This window comes from Prunus dulcis, chromosome 5 (genome assembly GCF_902201215.1).
Source record: "Prunus dulcis chromosome 5, ALMONDv2, whole genome shotgun sequence".
NCBI lineage: Eukaryota > Viridiplantae > Streptophyta > Magnoliopsida > Rosales > Rosaceae > Prunus > Prunus dulcis.
In genome coordinates this window covers 4,661,926-4,677,741 of record NC_047654.1, presented here as the reverse complement: position 1 = coordinate 4,677,741, position 15,816 = coordinate 4,661,926, and the positions used below count along the sequence as shown (strand labels likewise).

The window sequence follows — 15,816 nt, the reverse complement described above, 5'->3', positions numbered from 1 at the left end:
CAAACCTTACATCTCTTGAGACAAATAGCTTCCTGGAACATGGATTGTAACATTTGTAACCTTTTTGAGTGGAGGAGTAACCCATGAAAACACACTTAATTGCCTTGGGATCAAGCTTGTCTCCGTGATGGGATTGGATATGAGCATAACAAGTACATCCAAAAATTCTCAGATGGGAAAGGTTAATTTTTTTTGTTTTGCATGACCTCATATGGTGATTTTGAATCCAAAACCCGACTAGGCAGTCTGTTGATGAGGTAGGTAGCTGCAAGAACTCCTTGAGACCAAAACCTCTTAGGCACATTCATTTGTAACATTAGAGCTCTGGTTTTCTCAAGTAGATCCCTATTCTTCCTTTCGGCAATTCCATTTTGCTGAGGAGTACCTACACAACTTGTTTGATATGTATAATGCCATGTGTGCTCAAATAGTTAGTCATATTTTTGGATGTATATTCAGTGTCATTATCAGACCTTAGTATGTGAATTTGAGACGAAAAATGGTTCATGACAAGATTATGAAAATTCTTGAAAGCATCCATGACTTCACTTTTGAATTTTAGGAGGTACAACCAAGTGACTCTTGAAAAATCATCAACAAAGGTAACGTAGTACCTATAACCATCAAAAGACTCTAGAGGTGCAGGTCCCCAAACATCGGAGTGCACCATCTCAAAAAGCTTGCTAGCTCTAGATATGGAAGAATTAAATGGAAGTCTAGTAAATTTTGACAAATGACAGATTTCACATACAAGTGAGGATTTGCATAAGCTAGGGAACAAAGTAGACAAAACAAATTCTGAGGGATGTGCTAGACGTTGGTGCCACAACTGATGTTCTAGATTTGAACTGACTTGGAACCCTTTTGGAACATTAAGGTTCTTTGAAAAATAGTACAGCCCATTTAGGTAGTGACCTTCACCAATCAGCTTCTTGGTGGCTAGATCCTGAAAAACAACATTGTGAGGGGAGAAAATTGCACGACAGTTGAGAGAATTTGTAATCCTTCCTACGGACAGCAATTGAAAAGGAAATGATGGAACATATAATGCTGTGGACTCAACACTATCTGAAATCAGTTTAACTTTCCCTCTACCTAGAACGGGTACACCTCTACCATTTGCTATAGAAACTAGTGATGGTGTAGTGTAGCTTTCAAAATTGTATAGCTTTGAATATTAATTTGTCATGTGATCAGTGGCACCTGAGTCTATAATCCAAAAATCATGAGAATGACTAACATTTAGAGCAGTTGAAAGAGCACACATAATACCTGGAACATCTCCTTGAGGTACACGAGACTCAGCTAAGAATCCTGCAAACTGCCCAAGGAGAGCAGTTTGATTTCCACCCGTCAATACTTCGCTTGTGCTTCCTTTTTTGGTGTGAAGATAGGCTGAGAATTCATTTATCAAGTCAGCCGGATTGGCTGTGAAGTTCATCAGCCCATCAATTGATGTAGCAGCAGCAGCATGGTTTTTGTTTGTATGTGATCTGGTTTGTGAGCCCTTGTAGTCTCTTGAAGGCTTGTTCTCAAACTTTGGCTTCAACTCAGGGTGTAATATCCAGCATCGATCTATTAGATGTCCAATATTATTGCAGTGTAAACACTTCAGATCTGGCCTTTTTCCCTTGTACACTCTATCTCCAGATGACTTGTGGTTTGTCACAAAAGCTCTAGCCTCAGACACACTAGATTTGATGTCAACATTCATGACTTTCCTACGTACTTCTTCTCGCTGGACAGTAGTGCAAACACTTGCAAATGATGGAAGTTCGGGGTTCATTAGAATATGGCTTCTAAGATCTTCATATTCAGACCCCAAACTTGCAAGCAAATGAAAAATTTTGTCTTCCTCAGACCTTTTTAATAGTATGGCAGCATCGATAGTATGTGGTCGATACATATCTAGTTCGTTCCACATATTTTTCATGCAACCGAGATGATGAACAAAGGATTTATCACCTTGTTGGAGACTTGCAAGATTCCTCTTAAGTTGGAACACTCGAGCTGCATTGTTTTGATTGCCATACATATCTTTGACTGCCTTCCAAAGAGAAAGAGAAGATTCTGAAAAACTGAAGATTTCAGACAGCTTAGGATCCATGGAGTTAAGGAGCCACGACATGACCAGTTGGTCTTTGCACAGCCATGCTTCATACTCCGGAGACGAATCTTCAGGTGCCTCAATGGTTCCATTAACAAATCTGAGTTTGGATCTTCCTCCAAGGGCAAGAGTTACTGCTCTAGACCATGGAAGATAGTTAAACTCATTTAACAACACAGAGCACAGTCGCTGGTTTGGGTTGACTTCAGCTTCTGGAAAACTAGAAGGAGGTGCTGTGAAGCTTTCAGCTTCAGAGCCAAAAGGATTATCTTCTGCCATTATTGAATGGCATGTACAGAAGAAACAAAGGAAAAAATGTTGACAGGCCGGTTAAGGTTCCTGCTCTGATACCATGTGGAAAATGATGGGGAGAATATATTTTCTCATTATATTTTGTTTACAAGATTACACAGGTATATATGTATAAGCTAGGGAAGGCTAATATCCACTGGCCAGGTTAAGAACCATTGGCCAGTCTAAGAGCTGATGGCCAACACACCACAACCAGGAAAACTCTAATTACAAGCAACAAGATCAAATCCCCTAAATTAAGGACGTGTAAATCAATCACTAAATCAATCATTGAAGTTCAAGTATAGTTTAAGATGCTGTAACTTCAACATTCATTCTCTTTGCCTAACGCATCTTATTTTTCAGATTGTGAATCAGTACTGTTACAAACTTATAGAGGATGGGTCAGCATAGGACCTCGTCACATGATAGATGATCTAAAAACTTGCGAATGCTCCAAGCAGAAAAAGAAAAAGAAAAGAATGCCAATGTGTTACGATATTTTCTATTTCCAATTAGAGCTAAAAATAGGAGAAGCAGCTACTTTACAGGTATGGCAATAATGTATTGAGATCATCCTATGGAGAGACGGATGGATCAACCTGTATGACTACATCCGGGCAGTTTCTTCAGCCCCATCCATCTCGTTTCGTCACGAACCTTATTAGCATAATCCCATCTATTGATTAGCTTATTAGCATAATCCCATCTATTGATTAGCTTATTAGCATAATCCCATCTATTGATTAGCATACATATTCGACGATAGAGCATAAGTTCCAGTGCTTAATCCTCTACTCTTGAGGAGACCATCCCTGATCCTCTCAAACATATTATCATTCCCATGAATTCTGCAAGCATTAAGCAGCGCTCCCCAAACAGAGCCATCTGCTTTTGTTGGCATTTCTTTAAAGAAACCCTCTGCTTCTTCCAAGAACCCTGCTCGGCCATACATATGAACCCGACAGGCATAATGCTGCGTTTTAGGAACAATCCCGTAAACATCTTTCATAGCACTAAAGACTATCAACCCTTGATCAACTAGGCCTGTGTGACTGCTCGCTGATAACAAGCCAAGGAAGGTTACATCATCAGGAGGAACCCCATGGACTAGCATAAGCGAAAAGAGCTGTTGCTCCACGAAATGATATCCTTACAATCCAGGCCTTTAAACACCGAAATTGCCATACGTACTTCACCACACTTGTCATACATGTTGAGTAAGGCATTTCCCACATTGCCATTCACCATGAGATCCGCCACGTACTTACATAGGGATGAATCCACTGGCCTAAACTCAGTGCCCCAGTCGAAGAACACGCTGACGATGTGTTGACAATGGTAGCCTCATTAGGCTCAGCTTCCCCTCCCTGTACCATCTGTTGGAAAAGCCTCGCTGCCTCTTCACAAAAGCCTCTTTGTGCATAACCACCCACCATGCTAGTTCAAGAATACACAGTCCCTCTTAGGCATATTTACAAACAGGTACCTGGCACTCACCAAAGACCCACATCTCAAATAGAAAACCAACCCTGCATTGTCCAAAATAATATTCCTTCCACGTAAATTCCTCAGGCAATAGCCATGAACAACTTTACCAAACTTGAAAGCTCCTAAACTAAAACAAGCAGACATAACAATGACAAGAGTAGCATAATTAGGCTCTACATCCATGTACATAAACTTAAGAATTGCTTCCTCTACAAAGCCACACTTAGCAGGACCCGAAATCATCCAAGTCCAGGAAACAACATCTTGACCATGTTTATGTTCCATGTAAGTTAAGAAAAGAGTTGGAATAACTTTATATTTTATTTTATATTATACAAGTAAGAATAAAAAGTTGAGATACGTAAGCATACAAAACACACGCGCAACGCGCAAGGATTAAATTGTCCAAAATCTAGATCTAGATAAAGGGCTTAAAAAGAAAACAAAAAGTTATTGGATATTTAAGTAAATAAGGTGCTAATTCACTGAAAAGATAAAACAAAAGATGATAGTGGCTTCCTGTCTAAATTTATGGCCAAATAAAAGAGCCCAGGTGAGGAAAGGAATAACCAACATGGTATAGTCTAACGAAAAAAGACATTAACTTATAGGTGAGTAGTCTCATATTCGAATTCTTTTGACACTTTGACAATGTATGTGAGAAAATTCCCCTTTCCGTTCCTGACTCTAGACAAAATAAAAGGAGAAAAAGACTATAATAATAATAAATAATGGCAAAAATGAACAGATGACAAAAGACCAGTAGCCTAGCCACCTAATCCTCCTCCCTCCTTTAGACATCAGAGATTAACAGGCGCTCCTCCCACCTAACCTCGTCTCCAACAATGCTTTGTGTGGACTAAACTACCCTTCCATCTATCCATCCCTGGACCAGGACAGATGAACAAAGGATAACATGCCACCACCAACCAAAGACCAAAGTGTATGTCATATGATATTCATCATCTCCAATGCAATAAGTCTTCCCACCCACTCTCATCCAGGAAAAGCCAAACAAACAACAGCCAACAATGAACGGGAATTGAATTGCTTTGGTTCTATCATCTATACAACAAAGGAAACCACCAAAGGCCAGAGAAGGAAACTAAGAGCATAGATATATACCACAATTATAACAACATAAACACTGATATATATATATATATATTTATATTTATATTGATATAGATATGGCTTCCCGGTCCCAATCCAAGCCATCATCAGCACCACCACCACCATCACCGCGGTCAAAGACGGAGGCTTTGGATGTTCCCCTTCATGGAATTGGGTTCGAGATTGAAGAGGTAACCCCAAAAAAGGTCTCCGGCCACCTCCATGTCACCCAAAAGTGCTGTCAGGTCATCATCTTCTTTCTTTCTTTCTATCTTTGTTTGTTTGTTCATATGATAAATCTTTTTCCTGCTGAAAGTCTAAAAGAAGATGTTAATGAAATAAGTAATATGACATAACTGTTCTTTGCTGCTGAGACCAGCCTTTCAAGGTGTTGCATGGAGGGGTATCAGCTCTCATAGCTGAGGCCCTGGCTAGCATAGGAGCCCACCTGGCCTCTGGTTTACAAAGGGTGGCTGGGATTCACCTCAGCATCAACCATTTGAAGCGTGCTGAGCTTGGTGACCATATCTTCGCTGAAGCCACGCCTGTCAATCTTGGCAAAACCATTCAGGTTCCTCTGCTCTTCACCGTCGCATTCCTATCCTCCTTGTCTTCTTAATTATAATCCATCTCCCAGGCTTCTAGTCCTCTCCAGTCTTCATGATGAGGACATCTTTGTCAACCATTCGGGTTTACAAACGAAAGAGATGGAAGAGGGAATTATTAATTAGTTTCCTAATTTATTTGTTAGTTACTAGGTTCTCTAAGTTTTCCAGATTCATGATTTTTAGTTTTTCCAGATTTCAGTAGGATTTCTAAGTTTGCTATTTTATTTGGATTAGGATTTCTTTCCTAAAATAAGTTTACTATGATAAATACCCCTTATGTAATTCATTATGGGAGTTGAGATTTGAATATTGAGTAGAGTTTATTTTCCAGTGAAGACTACTTGGTGTGGAGCCAAACTCTTGGAGAGATTCCAGACCTATCCCTTTTGTTCTATTTTCTGGTTTTCACTGTTTTCGCTTCTGCTAAGCTACCTAAATTCTCAATTCACCCATATCCTACATCACTCCATCATCAAGTATCACGTCCAATTAACTGTAATTACAACTGCTAATACAACAATAGTTGTAGTGTAGGTGTCCAAGAAACAAATGACATTTAGAAATTGTATACGGTTTTATCTTCTCTACAACATTATCCACATAGGGTTATAAATTTTCCATCTTATTCTTTCCATCACTCCATTTACAGACAATTTCCTACTGGAAATATAATAATCATGTTGGCACCATCCGGACTATCTCGCCACCATTTCAAACTAGGGAAATGTGAATGCCAATACCTAATTATCCAAAGCAGGAAACAACTAGGGTGCCAATGCCGTCCACATTGGTTTTTTATATTTTAATCTTTCATCAATTTATCGTTTCATTTATATTCAATGAACAGATTATATCATTCAAAGTTGTTTTGATTTGGCAATTTTGGGCAGGTTTGGGAGGTGAGACTCTGGAAGATTAATCCTTCAAACTCAGACATCAAATCCTTAGTATCATCATCAAGAGTTACTCTTTTATGCAACATGCCTGTGCCAGAGCATTCAAAAGATGCCGGTGATGCTATAAAGAAGTATGCCAAATTATAAGTTTTGTTGTACCCTATTCATGTTCAACTCTTTTTGTTATTGATCCAATGGAGAAATTAAAGACACTTTGATTTTAGCATTATAACTAGCAACGGTGCCCGCGCGATGCTGCGGGGTTTGAAATTGTAAGGAAATGTGTATAAAGTCGTGAAAATATGCAAGGAAGGTAATACCATTTATAAAACCATGGAGATCTAAATAGTAGGATCATGCTTAGTTTAGCAAGCTTAAATTACAAAAAAATAAACTCACATGTTTCATGTGCTGCTTGTTATTTGAAAATATTGGGCATATTTTACTAAATTAAGCAGCTATAAAACATCAAAATATGAGCAGTTTTCAGCTGTTCATTGTTCAAAAGAGTTTGAACATGTGTTTATATATATGGTATTGGGTTGTGGAAAAGGATTCCTCTACTTTGATGTCTGTTTGAAGGGGATCTAGGTCTTCTTGGCTCTGCTGTGTAGGTGACTTAAATTCTTTCTCCTTCTCTGCAGAGGTTTTGACTCTGTTGACATAAATTTGGAATCCGGAATCTAATTCCCCTCAATCCAACACCACCTCAATTTAATTCATCCTCAATTCAATTCCTCATAATCCAATAACGGATTAGTAAACATTAGTTTCACTTGTACAAAATTTAGTATATTTAGTGAAAATTAACTCACCTCATTCCAACCCTTGCATCTACTTAAACCGAAAAAAAAACATTTATAGCTCACCCGTATGAAAGTTTTTGGTTCCACCCTGACTACAAGTCGCATGGTAATTTATATAGATACCTCTTTTATGTAGTTTTATTTCGGGATTTGAATTGTCCTCGGAAGGGCTACAGCTCATTGCATGCTCCAGAGAGTAGCGCATAATTGCTCTGTCGGCGGATGACTCAAGTTCAACCCAGTGAGTTTCCAAAGCAGAGTTGAAGACCAAAGTCATCAAATTTCTACATTGCCTCCACCACCTCTATCTGCTCTACATAAATTCTCTCCCACTCACTCACTCACTGTGATTTCACACAGTCTCTCTCTCTCTCTCTGTGCTTCGCAGATTCTCTCACTAGTCACTAGCACTGTGGGGGGAGTGGAGGGAGAGAGAACTTCAAATACCATATACCCACTGGAGGGCTCATCTCTCTAAAGCTTTCACACCATTCTCTCCCATTTTCAGGTTAGCTATTTGATCCCGGTTTTCACCTCTTACTATTTTCTCTTTATGCATTGTTCTTCTTTGCTTCATTTTAATGTCATTTTTTGGTTTTTGGTTTTTGGTTTTCTTCCCACTGTATAATAGCACAAGATCTGTGCTTGCACTAGCTTTTCCTTTTATGGGCTGTGTGAAAAAAGATTGTGATCTTGTTTTTGTTTTTGGCTTAAAAGGTTTAAGATTTAGTTATAAATTTCATTGTTTGTACATCTTGGCTTCAGATCAAGGGATTGAACATTTTAGGATCCAAGAGGGCAGCTTGATTTAAGGCAATGGATGATTGATAACTTTCTAAGTTGCATCCAACTGAGAAAAAAAATGAAAAGAGCTACAGATTAGTAAAAGGCAATGGATGATTGATAACTTTCCAAGGCAATGTAACTTTCTAAATTGCCTACTGGTGATGTTAATCCTTAATTTAATCCAATCCCATATTTTGGAATAGCAATGACAATGGATATACCAGAAAGTCTCTAAGTTTAATTTAATCCACTCCTTCATTAGTTCATTTAATCCTGCTGTGATTGCAAACTCACTCTCTCTTCAACAAATCTAGTTGCTGCTTATTTCTTAAAGTCCTTAACCATAAATGTATGCGTAGTTCATAGCCTCTAGAAACTTACCGTATCCGGAATCTGTCATGTTACTCATGTCTCAATCCTGAAACGGTGATGCCATCTGGATTTATTTTATTATCTTCCTCGAAATTTTGTGTCAATTAGTTAGTTCTCGGTACTGATCTGATGATCCCTCTGTTTGGATGAAGGAATTGAAAATGACATAGAATTATAAAATGACGGACTTTAGATTTCTATAATTTTAATTTCTAGGAATTGAAGATTTCAGTGTTTGGATTTATGTATGTCGAATTTTGTGAATGACAGAATTTTGTAAATGACACTATGGAAATTGTGAAGTGACACCTATTTTGGTGGAAATTAAACTTGGGAATTTGATGTCCCAATTTAGACATTTTTTTCTGCACGTCATTTAATAAATTCCGCACTTAAGTTGCCAAACAAGGGAATTGTCAATTTCTCCTCTTAAATTCCCGACTTTTAGCTAAATTCCAAGTTATTTTCCCTCATCCAAATGGAAGGCGAATTTGTATTTTCAACATTGGTTGAAAGTAGAATGAGTGCAAAATCCTCTGTAGGTAGGTTATTTACCAAAAGTCGAGCTGATTAAAAGTCTGATGTATATCAGACTGCAAATTTGGCCAGGAGAAATTAACCACACTTTGGAACAATTAATCAAGTTATTGAGATATATGTTATTTATTTATAACAGACTGCAACGTGCTAATGATTTTTTTTTTTTTTTTTTCTTCAAGCATACTTATTCTGTCGGTTCTCGACTATTGACCATTTACTTCAAATAATCGACTCTAAGTTTTCTATTATTAGTGCAGGGTTGAGGGAGTTAATTGCAACAATATCATGAAATCTAAGCATAATTCTTCAGGAAACAGAACAAGAAGCACGATATCCATATTCGTTGTTATTGCTCTGTGTTGTTTCTTCTACCTTCTTGGAGCACGGCAAAAGAGTGGTTTTGGAAAAGGAGATAGCATAGCATTTCCAGTAACCAAGCAGACAGATTGCAGCAATGTCTTTACTAATTTGAACTTTGAAACACTTCACAACATTGAGGAGATAGTTGAACCCTCTGAACCTAAAGTCAAAGAGTTCAAGCCTTGTGATGTTAAGTATGCTGATTATACTCCTTGTCAAGAGCAAGACCGAGCAATGAAATTCCCCAGGGAAAATATGATATACAGGGAAAGGCATTGTCCACCAGAAGAGGAAAAATTGCATTGTCTTATTCCAGAATGGAAAGGATATATGACTCTTTTCCCCTGGCCTAAAGGCCGTGACTATGTCCACTATGCCAACATCCCTTATAAAAGCCTGACAGTTGAGAAAGCTGTTCAGAACTGGGTGCAGTTTCAGGGAAATGTTTTCAAATTTCCAGGTGGAGGAACAATGTTCCTCCAAGGCGCTGGTGCATATATTGACGAACTAGCATCAGGTATTCCGATTTCAGATGGCTCTGTCAGGACCGCATTGGATACTGGTTGTGGTGTATGTTGGTTTTCTTAACTATGCTTGTGCTTTTATTTTTGCATTTGCATGTTACATTCATTGCTTCACATTGCCATTCTGTCATCTGCATTTAATTTGAGCGACTTAAATTCCTTTAGTCAATCCAAGACTATGAGTACAACAATGGCTTTTCTGTCTCCAGAGAATGTTAGGTAGATTTGCTTGTGCGTATAGTGAATGCAAATGCACATTCAATGATACTGTGTTATATATATGTAGCTAAATCATGTATGTATCTGAGCAGTGAGGTATCCTAGTATACATGTTCACACACAGTTCTTTTGTTCATATGTGGTTCTTTACTAATGAGACCAACCATGATACAGGTTGCAAGTTGGGGTGCATACTTGCTAAAGAGAAATGTATTAGCCATGTCCTTTGCACCACGGGATAATCATGAAGCACAAGCGCAGTTTGCATTGGAGCGATGTGTACCTGCTGTTATTGGTGTGCTTGGATCAATTCGTCTCCCATACCCATCTAGGGCCTTTGATATGGCTCAGTGCTCTCGGTGTTTAATTCCATGGACTGCAAATGGTAAGATCTTGATGTAACCAGCATGGAGCAATCACATTTGATTTCCTTAGTTTCTGTATTATATATATTAAATTAGAGTTGAATTAGTGAACTCTTAAGTTGAATACAGATAGTAGAAAAACATATCTATATCTATTTCCATACTCAGATCATATGGTCAAATTAATTGTCACAATCTTGCCTCGATTCTCAAGGTTGACCACTGAAATAAGCTTAGAGTCGTTTGGTAAACATTTATACTTGATTTCCATTGGTATAAATGATTACTGATTTTCACACTTTCATTTTGAAGACTATTTTTCTATGTAACTTCATGTTTTCTATGAGGTTTTATGCCAAAAAGTGTAAATAAGTCTTACAAGGGTGATAAATTGTCTGCAAGTCTTACATATCTGGCAATTAATTTAGTTACCAACCCTGCTAAAATTTTATTTTCCCAAGTTTTCTTTTGGTTGATATTGACTTCCTCAATCCATCCTCATCTGTTGACTTCTATATAAAATAGGGCTTCTGATTGTAGTCCCATCTTTTAACTTTGTTTTCCATGTTTCGACATTCAAGAATAGTTTATTTACTGAATATCTCTGTAAGTGCTGGAAGTTAAATGATTCACATGCTGAACGGCTGTGTGTAGATGGGATGTACCTAAAAGAAGTTGATCGAGTCCTTAGACCTGGTGGATATTGGATCTTGTCTGGACCTCCAATTAATTGGAAGACATACTACAAAACATGGAAGCGGTCTAAGGAGGATGTCCAGACAGAGCAAACACAGATTGAAGCACTAGCTGAAAGTCTTTGCTGGGAGAAAAAGTATGAGAAAGGAGATATGGCTATTTGGAAGAAAAAAGTTAATACAAAATCCTGCAAAAGCAAGTCTGTCAATGTATGCCAGACAGAGGATGCTGATGATGTCTGGTGAGTTCCAGGAACTGTGCTGAGGAGCCTTGTTTATTGTTCTTAAATATTCACTAATCATGTTTAAAGATAATCTCATGGTTCTGGATAAAGTCTCCCTGCCTCTGACTTGAGGTTTGGTAGATTTTTCCGGAAGTGAGACATACCCAGTTAGGGGAAAGAGGCGCAGGACTTTGCAGCAGGTGACAGGTCACAGGATAATGCAAGGAAACCCTTTTTGAAAACCTCAAATTATATAATATGAAGTAGCTGTTGCTGGATTTCCCTGCCAATATTTCTCAAAACATGAAGTATCAAAGAGAAAAAAAGTAGTGCATTGGTTACTGACTTTGGTTTCAACCAGCAAACCAGTCCACTTATCTAGGAAATTGTTAAATATAACATAGGTTTACAGACAGACATGGTAGTCGAATTGGCATGTTGCACATATTCCACATTCCCGCCCCTCTGTAAACGTGATGTGCTGGTTGCATGCCTCCAGTTTGTGAAAAGTTTTTCAGTTAATGTCTTTGTACCTCTTGCATCACTCGTTACTTTATATTTGTAGACTGGAATTTTCTTGTGCCCTGTCCTTCTGTAATTATTATGTTGTTCTAGACAATAATTCTGTTTTATTTGGGAACACTAAGTAATAAAGCCCCTACCTCCCATTGTGTTCTTGCACACACTTTGATTAGAAGAAAATGTTGTGCTTATGAATTTTATGTTAGTCAATGCTATGGAGTCTTAGAAGATATAAATCTCTCGACAGTAGAAGTTGGACAGGTTTTCATTGTTTGAGTTGGTCCCCTAGTTCAGAATTACCTAAAATGCATTGATATAAACAGAATGATTGTATAACTTTAGATTCCATTTATTAGAACTTTCTCTTTTCTACTTTGCTTTTATGTTATTTTCCCCCCTTTATCATCCTATGATTCTAGTAATTGCAAAGATTGGCTTCATTTCCTACAAATGTTGCAATTATACAAGGCGGGTTCACTTAGATCAGTGATGAAGTTTCAGTCTATTTCTATCTCACTTGCTCAAGTTCATTTGGCCGCCCTTTTTTCTTCTTGTTTTCTCCATACATGCATGTCCTATTCAATTCTGATAAGGGCATTTTTGAAAGGATGTATTCCAGTTCTAGAGTTAGATTGTTACAGCAATCATAATTCTTAGTTTGATGTGGTATGTTTCAGGTACAAGAAAATGGACACATGCGTAGCCCCCTCTCCTGAGGTAACCAATGCAAATGAAGTAGCAGTGGGGGCGTTGAAGTTTCCTGCAAAGCTTTATGCAGTCCCTCCAAGAATAGCTAATGGTTTAGTTGGTGGAGTTACTACTGAATCTTACCAAGAGGATAATAAACTTTGGAAAAAGCATGTAAATACTTATAAAAGAATCAACAACTTGATTGGCACTACCAGATATCGGAATGTCATGGATATGAATGCAGGCCTTGGAGGATTTGCAGCAGCCCTTGAATCACGAAAATCTTGGGTTATGAATGTTGTGCCTACAATTGCAAAGAACACTTTAGGTGTTATTTATGAGAGAGGTCTCGTTTGGCATTTATCATGACTGGTATGCCTCTCTCTCTCTCTCTCTCTCTCTCTCTCTCTCACACACACACACACACGCACAAATTTGCCTTGTTGGAAGTGTATCAGTTTCCTCCAGGGCTTGTTAACCTTTATTGTTTTTGAGATGAGATGAACACCAAACAAATGGCAAGATTCGCAAGGCGCCAGCCCAAATGGAAATCGACGGCCCCCAACGAATCCTGAAGACCGAAGCCGTGCATCCCATGGCTGCCCCCCAACGAGCCCAACCAAGCTGGTTCGAAGCGGACGATCGTTCTGTGGAAATGAAACAGTGGGGAGAGTTTGCATCCAAAGAGAGAGGGGCAAAAAGGGAACATAAAGAAAAATTTAGTAAAGGGCAAAATCGACAATTCACTATTCCTAAGGAACAGATGACAAAGACCAGGAGCCTAGCCACCTAATCCTCCTCCCTCCTTCCGACATTACAGATTAACAGGCGCTCCTCCCACCTAACCTCGTCTCCAACAATGCTATGTCTGGACTAAACTACCCTCCCATCTATCCATCCCTGGACCAGAACAGAACTAGACAGTGGACCCTCCAGATAAACATAGGATGACATGCGACCACCAACCAAAGACCAAAATGTATGTAATATGATATTCGTTGTCTCCAATGCAAAAAGTCTTCCCACCCACTCTCATCCAGGAAAAGCCAAAAAAAAACAACTGCCAACAATGAATGGGAATTGAATTGCTTTGGTTCTATCATCTATACAACAAAGGAAACCACCAAAGGCCAGAGAAGGAAACTAAGAGCATAGATATATACCACAATTGTAACAACATATACACATATGGCTTCCCGGTCCCAATCCAAGCCATCATCAGCACCACCACCACCATCACCGCGGTCAAAGACGGAGGCTTTAGATGTTTCCCTTCATGAAATTGGGTTCGAGATTGAAGAGGTAACCCCAAAAAAGGTGTCCGGTCACCTACATGTCACCCAAAGGTGCTGTCAGGTCGTCATCTTCTTTCTTTCTTTCTATCTTTGTTTGTTTGTTCATATAATGTATCTTTTTCCCGCTGAAAGTGTAAAAGAAGATGTTAATGAAATAAGTAACATGACTAACTCTTCTTTGCTGCTGAGACCAGCCTTTCAAGGTGTTGCATGGAGGGGTATCAGCTCTCATAGCTGAGTCTCTGGCTAGCATAGGAGCCCACCTGGCCTCTGGTTTTCAAAGGGTGGCTGGGATTCACCTCAGCATCAACCATTTGAAGCGTGCTGAGCTTGGTGACCATATCTTTGCTGAAGCCACGCCTGTTAATCTTGGCAAAACCATTCAGGTTCCTCTGCTCTTCACCTTCGCATTCCTATCCTCCTTGTCTTCTTAATTATAATCCATCTCCCAGGCTCCTAGTTCTCTCCAGTCTTCATGATGAGGACATCTTTGTCAACCATTAGGGTTTACAAACGAAAGAGATGGAAGAGGGAATTATTAATTAGTTTCCTAATTTATTTGTTAGTTCCTAGGTTCTCTAAGTTATCCAGATTCATTAGGATTTTTAGTTTTTCCAGGTTTGAGTAGGATTTCTAAGTTTGCTATTTTATTTGGGTTAGGATTTCTTTCCTAAAATATGTTTACTATGATAAATACCCCTTCTATGTAATTCATTATGGGAGTTGAGATTTGAGTATTGAGTAAAGTTTATTTTCCAGAGATTGAAGATTACTTGGTGTGAAGCCAAACCCCTGGAGAGATTCCAGACCTATCCCTTTTGTTCTATTTTCTGTTTTCCATTGTTTTCACTTCCACTAAACTACATAAATTCTCAATTCACCCATATCCTACATCACTTTATCATCAAGTAATTAACTGTAATTACAACTGCTAATACAACAATAGTTGTAGTGTAGGTGTCCAAGAAACAAATGACTTTTAGAATTTGTATACGGTTTTATCTTCTCTACAACATTATCCCCATAGGGTCATAAATTTTCCATCTCATTCTTTCCATCACTCCATTTACAGACCATATCCTACTGGAAATATAATAATCATGTTGGCACCATCCAGACTATCCCGCCACCATTTCAAACTAGGGAAATGTGAATGCCAATACCTAATTATCCAAAGCAGGAAACAACTAGGGTGCCAATGCCCTCCACATTGGTTTTTTATATTTTAATCTTTCATCAATTTATCGTTTCATTTATATTCAATGAACAGATTATATCATTCAAAGTTGTTTTGATTTGGCAATTTTGGGCAGGTTTGGGAGGTGAGACTGTGGAAGATTAATCCTTCAAACTCAGACATCAAATCCTTAGTATCATCATCAAGAGTTACTCTTTTATGCAACATGCCTGTGCCAGAGCATGCAAAAGATGCCGGTGATGCTATAAAGAAGTATGCCAAATTATAAGTTCCGTTGTACCCTATTCATGTTCAACTCTTTTTGTTATTGAACCAATGGAGAAATTAAAGACACTTTGATTTTAGCATTATAACTAGCAATGGTGCCCGCACGATGCTGCCGGTTTTGAAATTGTAAGGAAATGTGTATAAAGTTGTGAAAATATGCAAGGAAGATGATACCATTATATAACCATGGAGATCTAAATAGTAGGATCATGCTTAGTTTAGCAAGCTTAAATTACAAAAAAATAAACTAACATGTTTTATGTGCTGCTTGTTATTTGAAAATATTGAGCATATTTTAATAAATTAGGCAGCTATAAAAACATCAAAATATGAGCAGTTTTCAACTGTTCATTGTTCAAAAGAGTTTGAACATGTGTTTATATATATGGTATTGGGTGATGGAAAGGGATTCCTCTACTTTGATGTTTGTTGGAAAGGGATCTAGGT

General features: G+C 38.3%; 3 protein-coding genes and 1 pseudogene across 5 annotated transcripts; 3 read left to right on the top strand and 1 right to left on the bottom strand.

The window, feature by feature from the left end:
* Positions 1-2,995: 2,995 nt before the first annotated feature.
* On the bottom strand, positions 2,996-4,174 carry LOC117628875 (annotated as a pseudogene).
* Positions 4,175-4,707: 533 nt separating this feature from the next.
* Positions 4,708-7,683, top strand: LOC117627082 (1,4-dihydroxy-2-naphthoyl-CoA thioesterase 1-like). 2 transcript variants are annotated; one of them, XM_034358989.1, is made up of 4 exons: positions 4,708-5,247; positions 5,382-5,573; positions 6,501-6,637; positions 7,449-7,683. In XM_034358989.1, the coding sequence occupies exons 1-4, from the start codon at positions 5,080-5,082 to the stop codon at positions 7,510-7,512; spliced, it is 561 nt and encodes a 186-aa protein (XP_034214880.1). In that variant the 5' UTR covers positions 4,708-5,079; the 3' UTR covers positions 7,513-7,683. The 2 variants fall into 2 exon arrangements, with proteins under 2 accessions (XP_034214880.1, XP_034214881.1); XM_034358990.1 differs by lacking the exon at positions 7,449-7,683 and having other exon boundaries at positions 4,712-5,247; positions 6,501-6,735.
* On the top strand, positions 7,673-13,740 carry LOC117627081 (probable methyltransferase PMT14). 2 transcript variants are annotated; one of them, XM_034358988.1, is made up of 6 exons: positions 7,673-7,820; positions 9,263-9,940; positions 10,288-10,498; positions 11,133-11,415; positions 12,597-12,981; positions 13,110-13,740. In XM_034358988.1, the coding sequence occupies exons 2-5, from the start codon at positions 9,296-9,298 to the stop codon at positions 12,976-12,978; spliced, it is 1,521 nt and encodes a 506-aa protein (XP_034214879.1). In that variant the 5' UTR covers positions 7,673-7,820; positions 9,263-9,295; the 3' UTR covers positions 12,979-12,981; positions 13,110-13,740. The 2 variants fall into 2 exon arrangements, with proteins under 2 accessions (XP_034214879.1, XP_034214878.1); XM_034358987.1 differs by having other exon boundaries at positions 13,105-13,740.
* Positions 13,741-13,771: 31 nt separating this feature from the next.
* On the top strand, positions 13,772-15,553 carry LOC117627083 (1,4-dihydroxy-2-naphthoyl-CoA thioesterase 1-like). The gene is made up of 3 exons (XM_034358991.1): positions 13,772-13,965; positions 14,099-14,290; positions 15,218-15,553. The coding sequence occupies exons 1-3, from the start codon at positions 13,798-13,800 to the stop codon at positions 15,368-15,370; spliced, it is 513 nt and encodes a 170-aa protein (XP_034214882.1). The 5' UTR covers positions 13,772-13,797; the 3' UTR covers positions 15,371-15,553.
* The last annotated feature ends 263 nt before the right edge of the window (positions 15,554-15,816 follow it).

Excerpts from the sequence above, each read along its gene's own strand:
- LOC117627082 (XM_034358989.1), top strand. The coding sequence starts at position 5,080 with ATGGCTTCCCGGTCCCAATCCAAGCCATCATCAGCACCACCACCACCA. Across the intron at positions 5,248-5,381 it reads TCACCCAAAAGTGCTGTCAG|CCTTTCAAGGTGTTGCATGG; the intron begins GTCATCATCTTC and ends TGCTGAGACCAG. Across the intron at positions 5,574-6,500 it reads ATCTTGGCAAAACCATTCAG|GTTTGGGAGGTGAGACTCTG; the intron begins GTTCCTCTGCTC and ends AATTTTGGGCAG.
- LOC117627081 (XM_034358988.1), top strand. The coding sequence starts at position 9,296 with ATGAAATCTAAGCATAATTCTTCAGGAAACAGAACAAGAAGCACGATA. Across the intron at positions 10,499-11,132 it reads AATTCCATGGACTGCAAATG|ATGGGATGTACCTAAAAGAA; the intron begins GTAAGATCTTGA and ends GGCTGTGTGTAG. Across the intron at positions 11,416-12,596 it reads GAGGATGCTGATGATGTCTG|GTACAAGAAAATGGACACAT; the intron begins GTGAGTTCCAGG and ends GGTATGTTTCAG.
- LOC117627083 (XM_034358991.1), top strand. The coding sequence starts at position 13,798 with ATGGCTTCCCGGTCCCAATCCAAGCCATCATCAGCACCACCACCACCA. Across the intron at positions 13,966-14,098 it reads TCACCCAAAGGTGCTGTCAG|CCTTTCAAGGTGTTGCATGG; the intron begins GTCGTCATCTTC and ends TGCTGAGACCAG. Across the intron at positions 14,291-15,217 it reads ATCTTGGCAAAACCATTCAG|GTTTGGGAGGTGAGACTGTG; the intron begins GTTCCTCTGCTC and ends AATTTTGGGCAG.